General features: G+C 51.7%; 2 protein-coding genes across 2 annotated transcripts; one reads left to right on the plus strand and one right to left on the minus strand.

The window, feature by feature from the left end:
* Window positions 1-5,079: 5,079 nt before the first annotated feature.
* LOC127762619 (polyamine oxidase 1-like) lies at window positions 5,080-5,718 on the plus strand. Its single transcript, XM_052287102.1, has one exon. It carries the CDS (start codon window positions 5,080-5,082, stop codon window positions 5,716-5,718), a length of 639 nt encoding a protein of 212 aa, XP_052143062.1.
* Window positions 5,719-10,078: 4,360 nt separating this feature from the next.
* LOC127761927 (probable inactive leucine-rich repeat receptor kinase XIAO) lies at window positions 10,079-11,984 on the minus strand. The gene has a single exon (XM_052286258.1). The coding sequence runs from the start codon at window positions 11,757-11,759 to the stop codon at window positions 10,437-10,439; it is 1,323 nt and encodes a 440-aa protein (XP_052142218.1). The 5' UTR covers window positions 11,760-11,984; the 3' UTR covers window positions 10,079-10,436.
* Window positions 11,985-16,396: the final 4,412 nt, after the last annotated feature.

Below are 16,396 nucleotides of genomic sequence, written 5' to 3' on the forward strand. Positions count from 1 at the left end.
GTCTCGAGTGTTACCCTTCTTATTATTACCGATTTTTCAGAAACACCCAGTGATCTTCTAAGGTGGTAGGTTAGCCGGTTTAAGTTCGAAACCTCATACCTTATATTTATTTAATATTAGATCGTTCTCTAATATTCACTTTTTTCATTATTACCTATTTCTAGAATCGACAGTGATTCGAGGGTAGGATCGGTAGATACAGTAGTTCATCAATGGAGCTGAGCTGGAACAGGGTTAGCATTAATTCAGACATTTAAGCGTGCTGTACTGTGCCTAGCAATTAAGGTGGAACAGGGATTCAGTTGGGATAATCTAACGTGCGACGAGCAAAGCAGGTATATGCGTGAACTCCAAGCTGCTTTACGTGTACACAAGGCACGTGAAAGAAAAATATGCACGTCATAGAATCCATTGAGGGTTCCCGTGTCGCTCCTTCCAGGGTGACATGGGAAGCGACATCACAGGCCACCCCCGCCCCCACTTTCCTCCTCTCCGCCTGAGCAGCCGCCGGCAAAGCCGAACGATGGTGAGGACGGCAATGGCGTGCCTTCTCCCTTCGTGCAAGGTTTGGCGGCTAGGGCGTCAACCGGTCGTTGAGCGGAGGGGTGGCAGACAACCGAGACGACTAGGTTCAGCGCCGCCGAGGCCGGTCGAAGTGGATCCGACACCGCTGGAGATGGATCTAACCCTCTCGTGGCCAAATTGGGGGGGGGGGGGGGGTGGCAGCGCTGACCACGCATCGTCAAGTAGGAGGAGGAGGCCGTGGCGAGGGGGAGTTGAGGAAGGCCCCGCGGCATGAAGAGCCACGGTAACGGGACGCCTGGGGGGAAGACTAGGTCACTAGGAGGAGGAAGGTCAACGGTGGTGGAGGAGAGGCAGGTGGCGGGGGGAGAAGCTTGCATGGCAACGGGCTGGATCCGGGCCCTCCCACGCCAGATCCAGCTGGGAGCGACGAAGAGGTCACCGCGGCCGATGGCTGTGGACAAGAGGACGACGGCGGCGAGGCTGGCTCGGTCGGTGGCGGTAGGAGGCCATGGGTACAGAGAGCTGGCACGGACAATGCTCCGGGTGACCAGTGGTGGCATGAGGAGACGGGCGCGAGGCGACAGTGATGTGGGCGGGCGGCTTGAGGCGGGGGTGCCGTGGGTCATCTGGATGAGGTGGCGGCGATGGTGGTATCGTGAGGTTGGTGCAGGAGACCTGTGACAGGCCCTGATCCAGACACTTGTCCTCTTGCGACAGCACCTTGTCGTCACAAGATGGCCACGTCGATGGCCGACGAGGCGTTGGCGCGGTGGTTGTGCGTCGATCATGTACGAGTGGCAGGCTACTGTTCCAGCAAACGATTTTGACTTGGGAGGGTAGGAAGTTTATGGGCGAAAGCCTAGCCCTCGGGCCAACAACGACATCTTCGGGTGCCGCTTTCCCCTTGGGGGGTGTTGTGTGATCTCCTCTGCTCACCTTAATGATTTTTTCAGGGGGAAACTTTGTCCTGGCTTCCCAAGACGGGGAGTGGCACTTTCAAGTGTTATTCCCTTCTTGAAGGTGTTGCCTAGAAGTTCCTCTCCTTAGGCCTAGTTCGATCTCCCAATTTGGAGATAGATTTTGGTTGCACATAATAAAAAAAAACCTCGTTAGCATATGATTAATTAAGTATTAACTATTATAAATTTGAAAAATAAATTTATTTGCTTTTTAAACAACTTTTATATAGATTTTTTTTAAAAAAAACACACCATTTAACAGTTTAAAAGTGTGCTAACAAAAAATGAGAAAGTTGAAGTTTAGAGTTGGAGATAGAACATGGCCTTAGGGGTGTCGTGTCCGTTTGCCCTCAGTAGCGAGACGCCGAGATTTGGTTGTAGACACGAGGTGTGTTTTTTTCTTGGAAAAATTTGCTACAGGACACCGAAAGATTGTGGCCTTTGCTGTGAGACATCCGAAGATCGTGTATTTGCTCGTGGACACTGTAAAAAAGTGGTAATTAGCTGGCGGGACACCGGCCGCATTATTTTATTATTTCCGGTCAAAACGGAGAGAGAAAATTTGGTTAAAGACAAGTTTGCACATGGACCCACTCGTCAATCTTTCTTTCTCTGTTCATCTTCTTCATCTTTTCTCTTTCTCATTGCGCTGCCGCTGAGCTCCGTCGTGGCCGAGCCGTCGTGCGTCGTCACTGTCGGTGGTGAACCCCGGCGATGCGCCACCGCCGCCCCGCCATTGCCGAGCCGGCTCGGGCCGGCCCCGTTGGCCGCGCGCGTTGCGCCTCTGCTCTGCTGCGAGGAAGAACATGTACCAACAGCTCGTTACACGGCGTCGCCTCGGGGTCCTGCAGCGCCACCGGGTTAGGCGACCACGATCGGTGCTTCTCTGCGAACGCCGGGCACCCCAGCGCCGCGTTTCACTGCGCGCGCGAATGCGTCGCGCCATGAACTGCTCCGGCAGTCGCGTCTCGATTTTGTCTAGGGTCATAAGCACGAGCACGGGACGGTCGAGGTAATAAGGTCTGTGAGGAGGCGGAGAAAGTGGAGAAGTCGACGAGGGAGATGAGGAGCACGGTGGCGAGGAGGCCCGAAGCGACGGCCGGTGTGAGGAGGTAGGCGCGGTTGAGGCGTTGAGCATGACGGAGTACGCCAGGATGAGCGACACAAGCGAGCGCCCCGAGGCCGGTGGCACCATCAACGACATCGTCGTCACTGGATCGTCCCGCTCACTACAACTGGGCCACTGATGCCGTCGAGCCTACCAACTACTTATAGATGGCCAAAAGGCCCGCGGCCTGACGACCCGGCCCACGGCACGGCGTTTTGGCCCGGCCCAAGCACGGCACGGCCCATCAAGGGTTGGGCCCGTGCCGGCCCGACCCGACCACCGGGCCGTGCCTGGGCCTCTCCACCGGCACGTTGGGCCGACACGGCACGATGGGCCGCATGCCAGGCCCGACACATAAACAATAGAGAGTAAAAATAGACATATTATATGCCACGGTCGAAAGAATAGGGACGTAAAATAGACTTATTTTACCTATATATATATGTCAGCCCAAAGAGGAGGGACGAAAAATAGACTTATTTTCACTATATATATGTCACAACCCAAAGTGGAGGGAAGGAAAATAGACTTATTTTCTCTATATTATGTCACAGCCCAAACAGGAGGGACGAAAACTAGACTTATTAAAAAGGCACGATGGGCCACCCGCGCCTTCGGGCCGGCCCGGCACGGCCCGACAGCTGGTGGGCCGTGTCTGGGCGGGAGGCGCAGCCCATGGGCCGGCACGGCCCAGCACGAAGTGCCGATCGGGCCGTGCCGGCCCGATGGCTGGTGGGCCGTGCCTGGCCGTGCCTGGGCTGGGCCGTGCCGGGCGGGCCTTTTGGCCATCTATACAACTACTAGAGCATATTATTATTCAAGTCCCAACGATTCAGAACCAGCCGTCCATGCAGCACATGAAAAATTTCTCATGCACGGACGCAATGGGTAGGAGAGAGAGGAAGCCGTGCGTCGTTGCCGCTGGCGGTGAACCCCGACGATGCGCCGCCGCCGCTGCCCCGCCTTGGCCGTGCCATCCTGGCTTGGGTCGGCCGCCGTCACGCCCCTGCTCCGAGGAAGAAGAGGATAGAAAAGAAGAGAAGGGGGGGGGAAGACGTGCGTCGGGATGTCGTCGTGTGTCGTTGTCGTCGGCGGTGAACCATGCGCTGCCGCTGCTGCCTCGCCGTGGTGGAGCAGTCCTGGCTTGGGCCGGCCGCCATAGCGCATCTGACTCCACTGCGAGGAAGAAGAAGGGGAAAAGAAAAGAAGAGAGAGAGGAAGAATAGTGCCCAGGGGTATTTTGGTACTTACACAACTTTTTCTCTCTCTATTTTAACCGGACATAATAAAATAATGGAAGGAGGGTCCATCAGCTAATTACCATTTTTTTCAGTGTCCATTTTTTTCAGTGTCCATCAGCTAATTACCATCTTTGGTTGTCTCACAACAAATGCTACAATCTTTTAGTGTCTGGTAGTAAATTTTAACTTTTTTTTTCTTTTTCTAGCTAAAATCTTTTAGGATTATAACAACAAAAATATTAATTATAAAAAAATTTCAAATAAGATAAAAGTTGAGCAGAAATGTACTTAAAATGGAACGGAAGAATTAATAGTCCGAGGAGCATCTTCGTCTCTGGAAAAGTATGGCAAAGTATGGCAGTGACGTGTGGGGGAGATAGACGTAGCTTTGGTCCATGTTTATGAAAAGGAGGCAATCTCATTCGGAGATGACCTTGCAACGGCTTCAATAATAATTAGGAATAAGTTCACTCAGGGACCCTCAAAAGTGATTGAAATCTAATTCGTGACCCTAAACCATAAAACCGGATATCTTTGACCCCCAAACCCTTAAAGCCGGTGCAATTTGACTCCCATGGTGGTTGTAGAGGGCGGTTTTGCTGACGTGGCGCTTACGTGGCGGTATTGACCGGGTCTCCTTTACACGTGGTGTTGAGGTGGCATTTACAATTTTAAAATATGTGTGGGACCCATTTGTCAGTGATATAAAAAAATTGTGGGACCCACGTGTCCCTTCTCCCTCCTCGCCGCTCCCTCTCTCCTGCGGCGGGCGGTGAGGGCCGGAGCGGCGGCGGGCGGAGACGGCGGCGAGCGGCGGAGGCACGGGCGTGTTGCGGCGGCCTGCTACTGTGAGCGGCAGAGACACGGGAGTGGCGACGGCGGCGCCCGGCCTGACCTCTACCGCCTCCTCGCCGACGGCGACCAGTCGTCCGAGCAGGAGGACGGCGGCGAGCGGCACACGCGGCGGGCTCGACGACGACGACGTCCTCCACCGTCACCGCCGCCGCTCATGTCGACGCGGTCCAAGTCGGTGACCCACCGTCAAATGCTTGCTCGTCGCATGGAGAACCTCTTCGTCCCGGGTCATGTGTGTGTGAATTGCTCGCGTTGCTCCACTCCTCTGTCTGCTCCTCGTTTATAACAGCTGGAGTGTTGGTGGCTCTGGCTGCGTCGACGCGCTCAGGGCGTTGGGTTTTGCTACGACGGAGAAGGCGTAAGCACACCCGTGCGCGCGGTTTCGTTCGCGATGGTGGCGAAGAAGCCGAGGGTTGTGGTGGTGGGCGCGGGGATATCGTGCCTCACGGCGGCGCACCGGCTGTGCGGCGCGGGCGGGGAAGAGTTCGAGGTGGCGGTGGTGGAGGCCGGTGACCGAGTCGACTGCCGGATCCTCACGTCCGAGTTCGCCGGCCACCGAGTCGAGATGGGCGCCACGTGGGTGCAGGGCGTCGTCGGTAGCCCCGTGTACGCGCTGGCGCGCGACGCCGGCGCGATCGGGGAGGAGGGTGGTAATCTCCCGTACGAGCGCATGGACGGCTTCCCCGACCGCGTGCTGACCGTCGCAGAGGGCGGCGAGGTCGTCGACGCGGACACGGTGGCTGGCCCGATCGAGGAGCTGTACAGGGGCATGATAGAGGCCGCGCGCGACGGCGAGGCTGGTGGTGGAGGCGGCGTGGAGGAGTACCTGCGCCGTGGCCTACGGGCGTACCAGGCGGCGCGGTCTGCCGGCGGTGGCGGCAAGGAACTTGAGGAAGTGGAGGAGGCGCTGCTCGCCATGCACATCAACCTGGAGCGGACCGACACCTCCGCCGACGACCTCGACCTCACCACCGAGGGCGAGTACCGCGACTTCCCCAACCCAGAGCAAGCATTTTTTTTTTGTCACTGATAAATGGGTCCCACATATATTTTAAAATTCTAAATGCCACCTCAACGCCACGTGTAAAGGAGACCCGGTTTTATAGTTTAGAGTTACGGATTAGATTTCGATCACTTTTAAGGTCACTAAGTGAACTTATTCCTAATAATTAATAGTTTGGCCAGTGATTAGACGAAAGCGGCGCGCGGGCATTCGGAGTTGGGCCTCCGCGTGGTAGGCTCATCCGCGCAGATCGCTAATTGGCCCAAGGATTCCTTACATCTTCAACTAGATATGTTTAGAATTGTTTTATCTTGAACCATCCTCTAAGCACATGTTTCCCTACTATTTTCTTCTCTATCGAGAAGCGGATACAGCAGCAGGTAGGCTTAAGGGACTCCCTCAAACAGTCTAGCTTTTAGTTTTTAGTTTAGGTTCTGAGAAACTGTAGTTGTAGAATTCAGAAAATGAACTAGAAGCTAGAAGATGGGAAACCCAGCTTTTCTAAATTCTTAGAAGCTGATTACCAACCGGCTGCTTATTAGAATTTTAAGCTCTCCAAAACAGGCCCTCATTAGGCTCTGGCCTATCCTCCATTTTTTGCAATTTTTTTAATAGCAGAGCTATCAGCCATGGCAGAGCAGGAGCACTAGCTGGTGGGGAAGATGAACAGGAGAAAGAAGGCTGAAGCCTGAATCTGTATGCAGATGAGCCCAATAGATACTCGAGTTGACCACCTAGGGCCCAGTGGGCTGGTCCATCTCTTGTCCCTTTGTCCATCTGGCTAGGGTTGGTATAAGGAAAAGGTACACCGAAGGTCCCTCAACTTGTCTTCTTACAAAATCGTCCTTAAACCGCAAACCAGATACAATGCATCCTCCAACTTATAAAACCAGTGCAAACTAGTTTTCTCGGCGGTTTTGACTCCGGTTTTATCCAACGTGGCAGCTGACTTAGCATGAGGCCCACGTGGGCCCCACCTGTCAGCCTCTTCTTTCCCCTCCTCTCTCCACCTCTCTTCATCTCTCCTCCCCTTCTTGGCGACCGGCAGCCGAGGAGCTGGGCGCGGCAGGTGAAGATGGGTGGCCGCCCGACGGAGAGGAGCTGGACGCGGAAGGCCGGTGCGGCGGGCGTGGGCGGCAGCCGGCGGGAGAGGAGCTGGGCGGTGGCGCTCAGGCAGCGGCATCACCGAGCTCGACCGGCCGTCCCCATCCCCCATCCTCGACGATGGTGCATGGGGAGAAGGGCCGGCTGGTCGGTGCGCGCGGCCACGGGCGGCGTCATCAACGAGCTCGACCGGCCGCCCGATAGAGAGGAGCTGGAGGCGGATGGCTGGTGCGGCGGGCACGGGCGGCGGAGTAGGTGCTGGTAGGCCGATTCTCCTGGATCAACCTCCCGTAGCCGATTCTCCGGCGTCATAGGATGGCTTGCAGCAACAATGTCCGCTCCCCTTATAAGACCAGTAGGTGAGATTGCTCAAACTGCTCGACCGGACTGCACAAGCATCTCCAATGCTGCACAAGCAAAAATCTGTGGCAGCGTCGACAAGGCCATGGCCATCTACGACGACGTCTCGAGCGGCGGCACCGCCTACTGCTCACTAGGATCGACAAGCCACGCTGCAACAGGATCTACCAGCACCAGCTCCGACCGCCGACCGGCGCCGCCCATCGAGCCTGCCTCCTCTCCATTGTGCTCCCCCCTGCCGGCCGCCGAAGGCCGCGCTAGCCCTCCTTCCCCGCCAGCCGCCGGCGTGCCCACCGTGCCGGCACCCCTCCTGTGCTGGCGTGCTTCTCGAGGAGAGAAGAGAGAGAGAAGGGAAGGGAGAGGAGGGAGAGAGAGAGGGGTGTTGACGTCGTCACCTGACAAAGTGGGGCCATGAGGGTCCCACGCCGACTAAGCTACCACGTCAGATAAAACTAGAATCAAAACCAACAAAGGATTTAAAGTGAACGGTTTTGTAAGTTAAGGGATGTCGTATATCTGGTTTCACGGTTGGGTAATGATTTTGTAACTAGATGACAAGTTGAGGGACCTTCGGTGTACTTTTTCCTTGGTAATAACGAGGACTCCTCCAGCTCGCGGGCGGTATGCGGCTGAGGCCGGCTTTGCACTGGCGGAGAATCAGACAGCCGGGTGGGCCGCCATGACTAGCGAGGGCTTGTGATGCGGGCTGTGTTTAGTTAACATCAAAATTAAAAGTTTGGTTAAAATTGAAATGATGTGATGGAAAAGTTAAAAGTTTGTGTGTAGAAAAGTTTTGATGTGATGAAAAAGTTAAAAGTTTGAAGAATTATTTTGGAATTAAACACGGCGGCAGTTGCGCCATTGGAGCTCTGACCTGCTGTTTCTACTCTAGCACTCTCGTACTCAACTAGTGTGCTATCTGCTATATAGTACCATACGACTATGAGTCATACTATTATGATGTTCTCAATAATTATACGAGTTCACAAGACAGATTTAGAAATAGAGTCTTATCCATACGTTTCGTTTTTTTTTTCTATTGCTAGATATTTCGTTTTTTTATTGATAGATGTTTCCTTTTTTTTTTCTATTGGTAGATGGAGTAATGATCTATCGTAGATTTGCAGTGGAGAGAAAAAAACCCACATTGCTTACTTTACCGCAGTGGAGAGAAAAAAACCCACATTGCTTACTTTACCGCAGTGGAGAGAAAAAAACCCACATTGCTTACTTTACCAGCAATTCAATAATACCCCTCCAACTAGTGGGAGCACAAATCAACTCAAGAGATTACGAGTAGTTCATCCAAATAAAAATATTGCTAATCCAGCACAACAAATATCAAATGCGAATTATACTCATTAAATCTGACTTATATTTGATCACGTATATATGCGTATGCGAGCACGGTGTTGGCAGAAGAGGAACTCGAGCTTGAGTAGGCGCCGGTGCATGTAGTGGTCGAGCTAGAGCTTAACACCTATGGAGCTTTTGAGCTTTGAGTTTGGGACTTGGGGACAAGGACGGAGCTCAAACGGGGGACGAATCGTCGGCAAATGAAGCCGGCATCTAGATAGGCTCGACTATGTCCCCTCAGATGTTCTCCTCTCTCAAGCTCAAGCTCGACCTCACTGGAGGAAATTGAGGTAAAAGACGAGGGACAACAAGGGTTTCCAGCCTTCCAGGTGAAAGGTGATCTCGCACTCCCAAATTCGGTGGATCATGACAATGTGAAATTGGGTAGCTCGAGATTAATGAGAAGGGGTGGGACCTCAGAGATTCTGCGTCAGCTACGGAATCCCCGCAAATGCTAATTCGCGCGCTGCTGGCACACAAGGCCCACGTGCACGCGCGATTTTTTTTCGACGCCATTTCTTTTTTTTGCTTTTTCTTTTTTTTTCGCAGCTGCCATTATTTCTTTTTTTTTCGCCGTTGACTACCGCACTCGTGTAGGAGTAGGATTCAAGATTTGAAACTTTCAACTTAAATTTTTTTGATATTTTTAACTCAGATTTGAAAACTTTTAAGTCAAGATTTAAAAACTTTTTACTCAGATTTAAAAACTTACAATTTGAACTTAAAAACGTTTAACTCGGATTTAAAAACTTTCAACTCGGACTTGAAAACTTTCAACTTGGATTCGAAAACTTTCAAATGAAGATTGAAACTTTCAATTCAAATTTAAAAAACTTCAAGTCAAGATTTGAAAACTTAACTCAGGTTTGAAAACTATTAACTCATATTTAATAATCTGAGTCGAAAATTTTTTAAATCTAAGTTAAAAGTATTCAAATCTTGACTTGAAATTTTTAAATCTGAGTTCAGATCTGAAATTTAAAGTTTGTTTCAGTCAACTTAAGAAAAGAAGAAAGACGCATGATGAATTTTTAATAAAAAAATGAAAACGGAAAAAAATAGTTAGCGCTGAGCGCTTTTAGCGTCAACAAAACGCGCCGCGTCTCCTCCTAGCGCGTACGTGCGCGTTAGGAGCATCTTGCTGGATGAGCAGCGTGAGCACGACGGCCGCTGTATATGCCGATGTCACGTGAGGAGAGAAAGGAGATGAACGTAGTGAGGATGAACACTCGAGTCATTGACGTGTGAGATCACTAGTCCAAAGTACAAAGAGTTTAATTACTAGGAATAATCCGGCCAATAATAAGTAGGTATAAACAAGGGCGGATCCAGAAAAAATAAATTGAAGGGGTTCAATTACACGATTTCTTTAATCTCCAGCCATTTAGAAACCTTTAGTTTATTATTTATGGTGAAAAAATTGAAGAGATGTTCCGATGGATATCCATAGATCTTGTGGGTGTAGGGGGGACTCGAGTCTCCTCCGCACCCACATTAGATCCACCCCTGGGTATAAATAGTGCAAGAGAAAAGGAGAGAAACTTTGTAAACTCACTGTTCAAAAGAGTTAGCACATTTCCACATTATTACATTTATTATTTCCTTTCGAAATATCGAAAGTAAACACACACGGGAATTAAAGTCGTTATCTATCTGCAAACAGTACGTACTCCCTTAGTAAAAAAAAAAAAAAGCAAACCCTGAATTTTCATGTCCAACTTTAACTGTCCGTCTTATATAAAATATTTTTATAATTCATATTTTTATTGTTGTTAGATATAAAACATGATTAATATTTTATACGTGACTTGTATTTTTAATTTTTTTTATAATTTTTTTAAATAAAACGGACGGTCAAATGTTAGAAAGGAAAACTCTTTTTATGGGACGGGACGGAGTGAGTATTAAAGAAAGAACACAATATTTCACGGAAAGCACTTGGGACACGTGGCGTTGCTTTTCTGCGGGGCCCCACGACAGAAGGAGAACTTGTGTGGACACTTTGGCAAGCAATTGTCCGCCAAACTCACCGCCGCGCCGTCCTCCTTCAGCTGCCTCAGCTGGCTCGGCAGGGCCCCACAGAGAAAGTTCCCCTGCAGCATGAGCCTGACAAATGGGACCCACTTGTCCGTGGGCCCGTCCGCCGCGGCCCGAGCCGCGTACTGATCCGGTATGCCGCCGGCGAACATGTTCCGGTCAAGCCCGACCACCGCGAGCCGCGGCATCGCCGCGACGCATCCAGGCAGCCGCCCGGTCAGCCTGTTCCCGCCGAGGTCCAGCTCGACGAGCTGGCTCGACGCGCCGCCGTCGGGCGCCTCCTCGACGGCGCCGAGCTTGTTGGACCCCAGCCGCAGTTGCTGCAGCGACGGGTGCGCGAACGCGGCGCCTGGGACCGCGCCGGACACCGCATTGCCCGTGAGGTCGAGCACCCGCATCGCGGGCAGGGCGGCCAACGCCGCGGCCTGCAGCGGCCCCGCGAAGCCGTTGCCGCGCGCCACGACGGAGACGAGCGAGCCCGGCAGCCGCCCGGGCGCGTCGAGGAGCGAGCCGGACAGCGCGTTGCCGCTCAGGTCGAGGTAGGCGAGCGAGCGCATCGCGTCCATCCGCGGCAGGGTCCCGGTGAGGCCGTTGTGCTGCAGCTCCATCCGTTTCAGGGAGCCCAGCGACGCGACCTGCGGCGGGATGGCGCCGGTGAGCGCGTTGCGGGAGAGGTAGAGCTCCTCGAGAGACGACGCCGGGGTGAAGAGCGACGCCGGTATCTCGCCGGAGAAGGCGTTCCCGGAGAGGTCGAGGACGCGGAGGCTCGGCGGCAGCGGGGACCCCGCCGGGAGCGCGCCGTGGAAGCGGTTGCTGGCGAGGGAGAGGAACGCGAGGAAAGGGAGCGAGGCGAGGACCGTGGCGGGGAGCGTGCCGGAGTACCCCGCCGGGTCGAGCGACACGCCGGTGACTCGGTGGTAGGAGGAGGAGTTGGGCGGCGCGTAGCAGCGGACGCCGCACGGGAAAGCGGCGCAGGGGTCGCGGGCGAAGTCCCACGACGCGAGGCAGGAGTAGGCCGGCACGGTGGCGGCGTCCACGGCCGATTTCAGCGACGCGAGCGCCGCGGCGTCCCCGGGGAATGTGGTGACCACCACGTCCGCGGCAGCCACTCGTTGGAGCACGAGCAGCACCGCGGCGGCCAGCTCCAGCAGCAGGATCGGAGCAGCGGAGGAGGAAGCCATTGTTGCACTTGCACCGACGGAGGAGATCATGGGAGGCAGGTGAGGTGGGGGAGAGAGAGGCAAGACGACGGCTTTGAGATGGGCGCTAAAGCCGAGGTGGTAAGGTAGGCTTTGAGTGGGAGCAGAGGGGTGTGAGCTGTGGTCAGAGTGTGGCGTGTCCGTGTTAACCCGGGAAATCCGCGGACAAAAGGGACAAACAAATCACACCGCACCGCACCGCACCGGCCCCCGTTCTTTTCTTTTTTCTGGCCTCGTTTTTTTCCGGCGTCGCACCACGCATACTAGGCGGCTGCCAATGGCGACGACAGCTTTTGTTCGCGTTTCTGGGTGTTCGTCTCATGATTCATCCGTATGATTAGCCCGGTGGATAGAATTTACAATGCCGTGCCGTCCACTTCAGAGTTCAGTCGCTTTGTTCGAAGCTTGAAACACTCGTGGAGTTGAGGTTTTATGCGCCGAAATCGCTAATAAGTCGCGCGGTCGGTTTTTGGTCCACAAATTATTTTTTCGGTACGTATACGGTTGTATATGAGTATATCTATAAAGTTTGGTACATACATTTATATCATTTTTTATACGTTTGAAATGTATACGTAAGTATAAAAATTATACATATGTAAAAAACTATATAAACATAATTTATATGCATATATACTTTGGGTATATATGTATAAGCTTCATGTATATATACAACTCTCTTGATGTCCGGACTAGCATGTATCACATCCTTCAAAATCCCTTATATTTTGGGACGGATAGAGTATATAGATAAATTATATAATACCTTCGTTTTTTAATAGATGATAACGTCGATTTTTTGTCACACGTTTAACCATTCGTTTTATTTTTTGTGAGTTGGTTTATCCCTCAAAGTATTTTTAACATGATTTATATCTTATATATTTGTATAACATTTTTAACTAAGATAAATGGTTAAATATGTGTTTAAAAGTGAACAATTTTATCTATTTAACAAACGAAGTACATACGTATTAGGACATTCCCAACCCAAAACACTAGACATGGTTTCCATAAACTCCACATCATCAAGAAAATAGTACTAGACACCACTCTTCCAATACAAACACTACTATTTCATACTTAAATTTAATGCTCCTTATCTCACATGATGTCTTGGATGTTGTGTTGAAACCATGTCTCATGCAAGACATGGTTTCCTCCTCTTTCTTTATTTATTCACTTGCCATATCATTTTTCATCCTAGGTGACACCTTATTTAATACTATTGATACTATCCTAGTCATTGGGTTGGGAATGGCCTTAGAAGGCATAAGGGGGACTGACCGTGTATCAACCCCCTTGTGCGCTGCAATCGTTAGTACGGAAAGAGCACGCACCATCTGAACGCCACGCAAGCAACAAGAGGGAGTGTGCCCATGGAGCCAGGTGGTTTGGCTCTGGGCCTCTGCACCTTTGAGGGGAATAAGTTCACGGGAGGTCCCTCAATTTAACAGCGAGATATTTTAAGGTCCCTTAACCACAAAATCAGAAATGTGTATCCCTAAACTCTTACAAACCGTTCACCGGAGGTCCCTCGGCAGTATTTTTGCCCAGCTTTGCTGGCGTGGCATCCTAGTTAGCAAAATAAAATTAAAAAAAATACGTGGAGCCGACATGTCAGCTGCACATATTGTTTTTCCTTCTCTTTTCTTCTCCTTCTCTTATCTTTTCTCCACATCGGGCCGGCCGGACAGTATCCAGAAGAACCAGGTGAACGCCGACGACGAGCCAGGGCGGCGGCGGGCCCACGCGGCAGTGGAGCGGTGCCGGGTTGTAGGCGAAGCGGAGGCGGGCATTGAAGTAGAGCGTGGCGAGTGGACGCGGGACGAATTTATTAAGCCTAATTAATTCATCATTAGCAAATGTTAGCATCACATTGTCAGATCATAGAGCAATTAGGTTTAAAAGATTCGTCTCGCAATTCACACGTAATCTATGTAATTAGTTTTTTTTCCTATATTTAATACTCTATACATGTGTCCAAATATTCGATGTGACAGTGTGAAAAATTTTGACAGGGATTTAAACAGGTCCTAAAGATAAAAATATTGCCAACTACGGTTCGATGTGCAATCTAGGTAATAAAATCTACAGAGTAGCAGTCTAGACCTTATACTCCCTCCGTCCTATTTTAAGTGCAACCATGAGTTTTTCACGCCCAATTTTAATCGTTCGTCTTATTTAAAAAAATTATAATTAATATTTTTGTTGTTATGAGATGATAAAATATGAATAGTACTTTACTCATGAATTATGTCAGGGTTACGGGTAAGGTATACCCTCCACCCTTCGATATACGTCACATATCGATATGGTATACTTGCGTGCATACGGACATTTTCGGCATAAGTTAAGGAAACTCATTATGGAGTTCACAGATGTAAGGAGTCCTCGGATAGAACTGGGTCGTCATTGTATCGTATCGGGTCCGATGTCTCCGCGTCCTATTTGGAGACCAGTTGACCTGCGGTATAAAAGGGACCCCCCGGGAGGACCTAAGACATCGAATCTTACCGCCAACATATCCACCACAGCCTACGAAGCCGGAGCTTACAGGAGCCAAGTCGCCGGGTGATCTAGTCGAATCAACTCGACTACGATCTCGTCGGTATCGTCAAGTTCCACTATTCCCTTTGTAATCTGTGGTTTCCATCATATAATCCCATATCAACTGGATTAGGGCTATTACCTATCTAGGGGTCTGAACCAGTATAATCTTTATTTTCTGCCTGCGTAGATCCTCGTACCAGCGTACCCCAATACCCTCTATATCCGGTCTACGGGTATCCCTCGTCGACAGTGGCGCGCCAGGTAGGGGGACTTGGTGCTCAAGGTTCTACTACTATGACATCCAGCTTCATCGATAACAGCGTCAACACCAGCCTCAACCAAGGAGTTCCTACTTCAACAATGCTGGTGTGGACTCAAGTCGGCGAAATCGTCTTCCCAGTTTACACCACGGTGCCGATCTCAGCTGGTCCATCAATGGCCGGAAACGAGAACGCAGTGGCTACAACCCAAGACGACTCCATGTCGAAGGATCCTCCCGCCGAAGCGGAGATCGGAACGTCGACGACATCCGAGCCCGAGAAGGATCCTAGTGCGGCCAAACCTTGTCTTCCCGACAAGAATCACGAGCCGACGAGGATGACTTCCGAGGTGACAAGGTCCTGTTTTCCTATTCACAAAACCAGAAAACACACCTTGCAAGCCTGCTGGGTTTTTCTCAACGTCCACGCTGAGATTCATGCCTGCAAAGAGCGTGGAATCCAACGTACTTCTCCAACTCGTGATATCTATTGTCCTATTCACAAGACAAAGAATCACGACCTCTCAAGCTGCAAGGTCTTTCTCAGCGCCATGAAAACGTCACCTCCTAAGGTCCAGCAGTCACGCATCCCCCTCAGGGATGAGGACAAGGAACAAGGAGCGACGCTGATCTCAGATCGATTTGTTGGGGTAATCGACATCGATCCCCACGAACCGTCAGTCTTGCACCTGCTCGAAGACTATGGATCATCATCAACGAGTACGCCACGCGAGGTATTGGCTATCGACGAGACCGGCACGTCAGCGCGCGCTAATGCGGAAGCGGAGAATCAAGTGACTACACCGGCCCAGCACATCAGGGCCGTCAACGCAATACTGAGGGAAACCCCCCTACGATCCCGTTCTGAACGACGATCTCGCACGATGGACAGAACGGTTACGGGAATCGGGGACCAACCTCAACAACGCGTTCGAAGAGACCGCTGCTGCAGCGCACCTGGAACAGCCACCAACTGGCGATGCTAATGGTGAAAACCCTAAACAGCGGGAATCGCCTCATCGAGCCACCCCTCCACCTCGCGGCACCGGCGATCTCCGCGATCACCTGAATGGTCGCCGAGAGGCGCGACGCACACGAGATAACGAGAACCATTCCCGACGTCGCGTCTCTTCACGGCTTCACGATAACGAAGAACGAGGAGGCCGTTCGAGCGAAGACCGAGACTGTGATAACTGCCACAACCGCCGCGATCACGACGATCGCGAACGGCGGATGCTGGGCGATACTTGTCGAGGACGTTGCCATAATGACGACGATGATGGAGATCGGCGCCGAGACAACAACGGGCGATGACGACCGGGTTCTCGAGAACCCGGCCGACATCCTCGTAATCGCATGCCGGAACCAAGCGACCCATCATCATCGTTGTTATCTTCCTCATCCTCATCATCAGATAGACATCCGCGAAGGACGTACGATCGCCGACAACCCACCGCCCCAGCGCTGGGTGTAGAGCTTTCGGTCGTTCACTTCGAGATGTCCGATGGCCTGAAAGATTCCGACCAGGAGCAATAGAGAAATATGATGGGAGCACCGACCTAGAAGAATTCCTTCAGGTTTACTCCACGGTACTCTACGCTGCTGGAGCGGACGATAACGCATTGGCGAATTACTTGCCAACTGCATTGAAAGGCTCTACGCGTTCATGGCTGATGCATCTTCCCCCCTACTCGATTTCTCCGTGGGCAGACCTGTGGCAGCAGTTTGTCGCCAACTTCCAAGGAACTTACAAGCGCCACGCGATTGAAGACGACCTACTTGCGTTGACACAGAACCCGGGTGAATCCTTGAGGGATTATGTTCGGCGCTTTAACGA

The sequence above is a fragment of the Oryza glaberrima genome, chromosome 2 (genome assembly GCF_000147395.1).
Source record: "Oryza glaberrima chromosome 2, OglaRS2, whole genome shotgun sequence".
In the NCBI taxonomy this organism is placed as follows: Eukaryota; Viridiplantae; Streptophyta; class Magnoliopsida; order Poales; family Poaceae; genus Oryza; species Oryza glaberrima.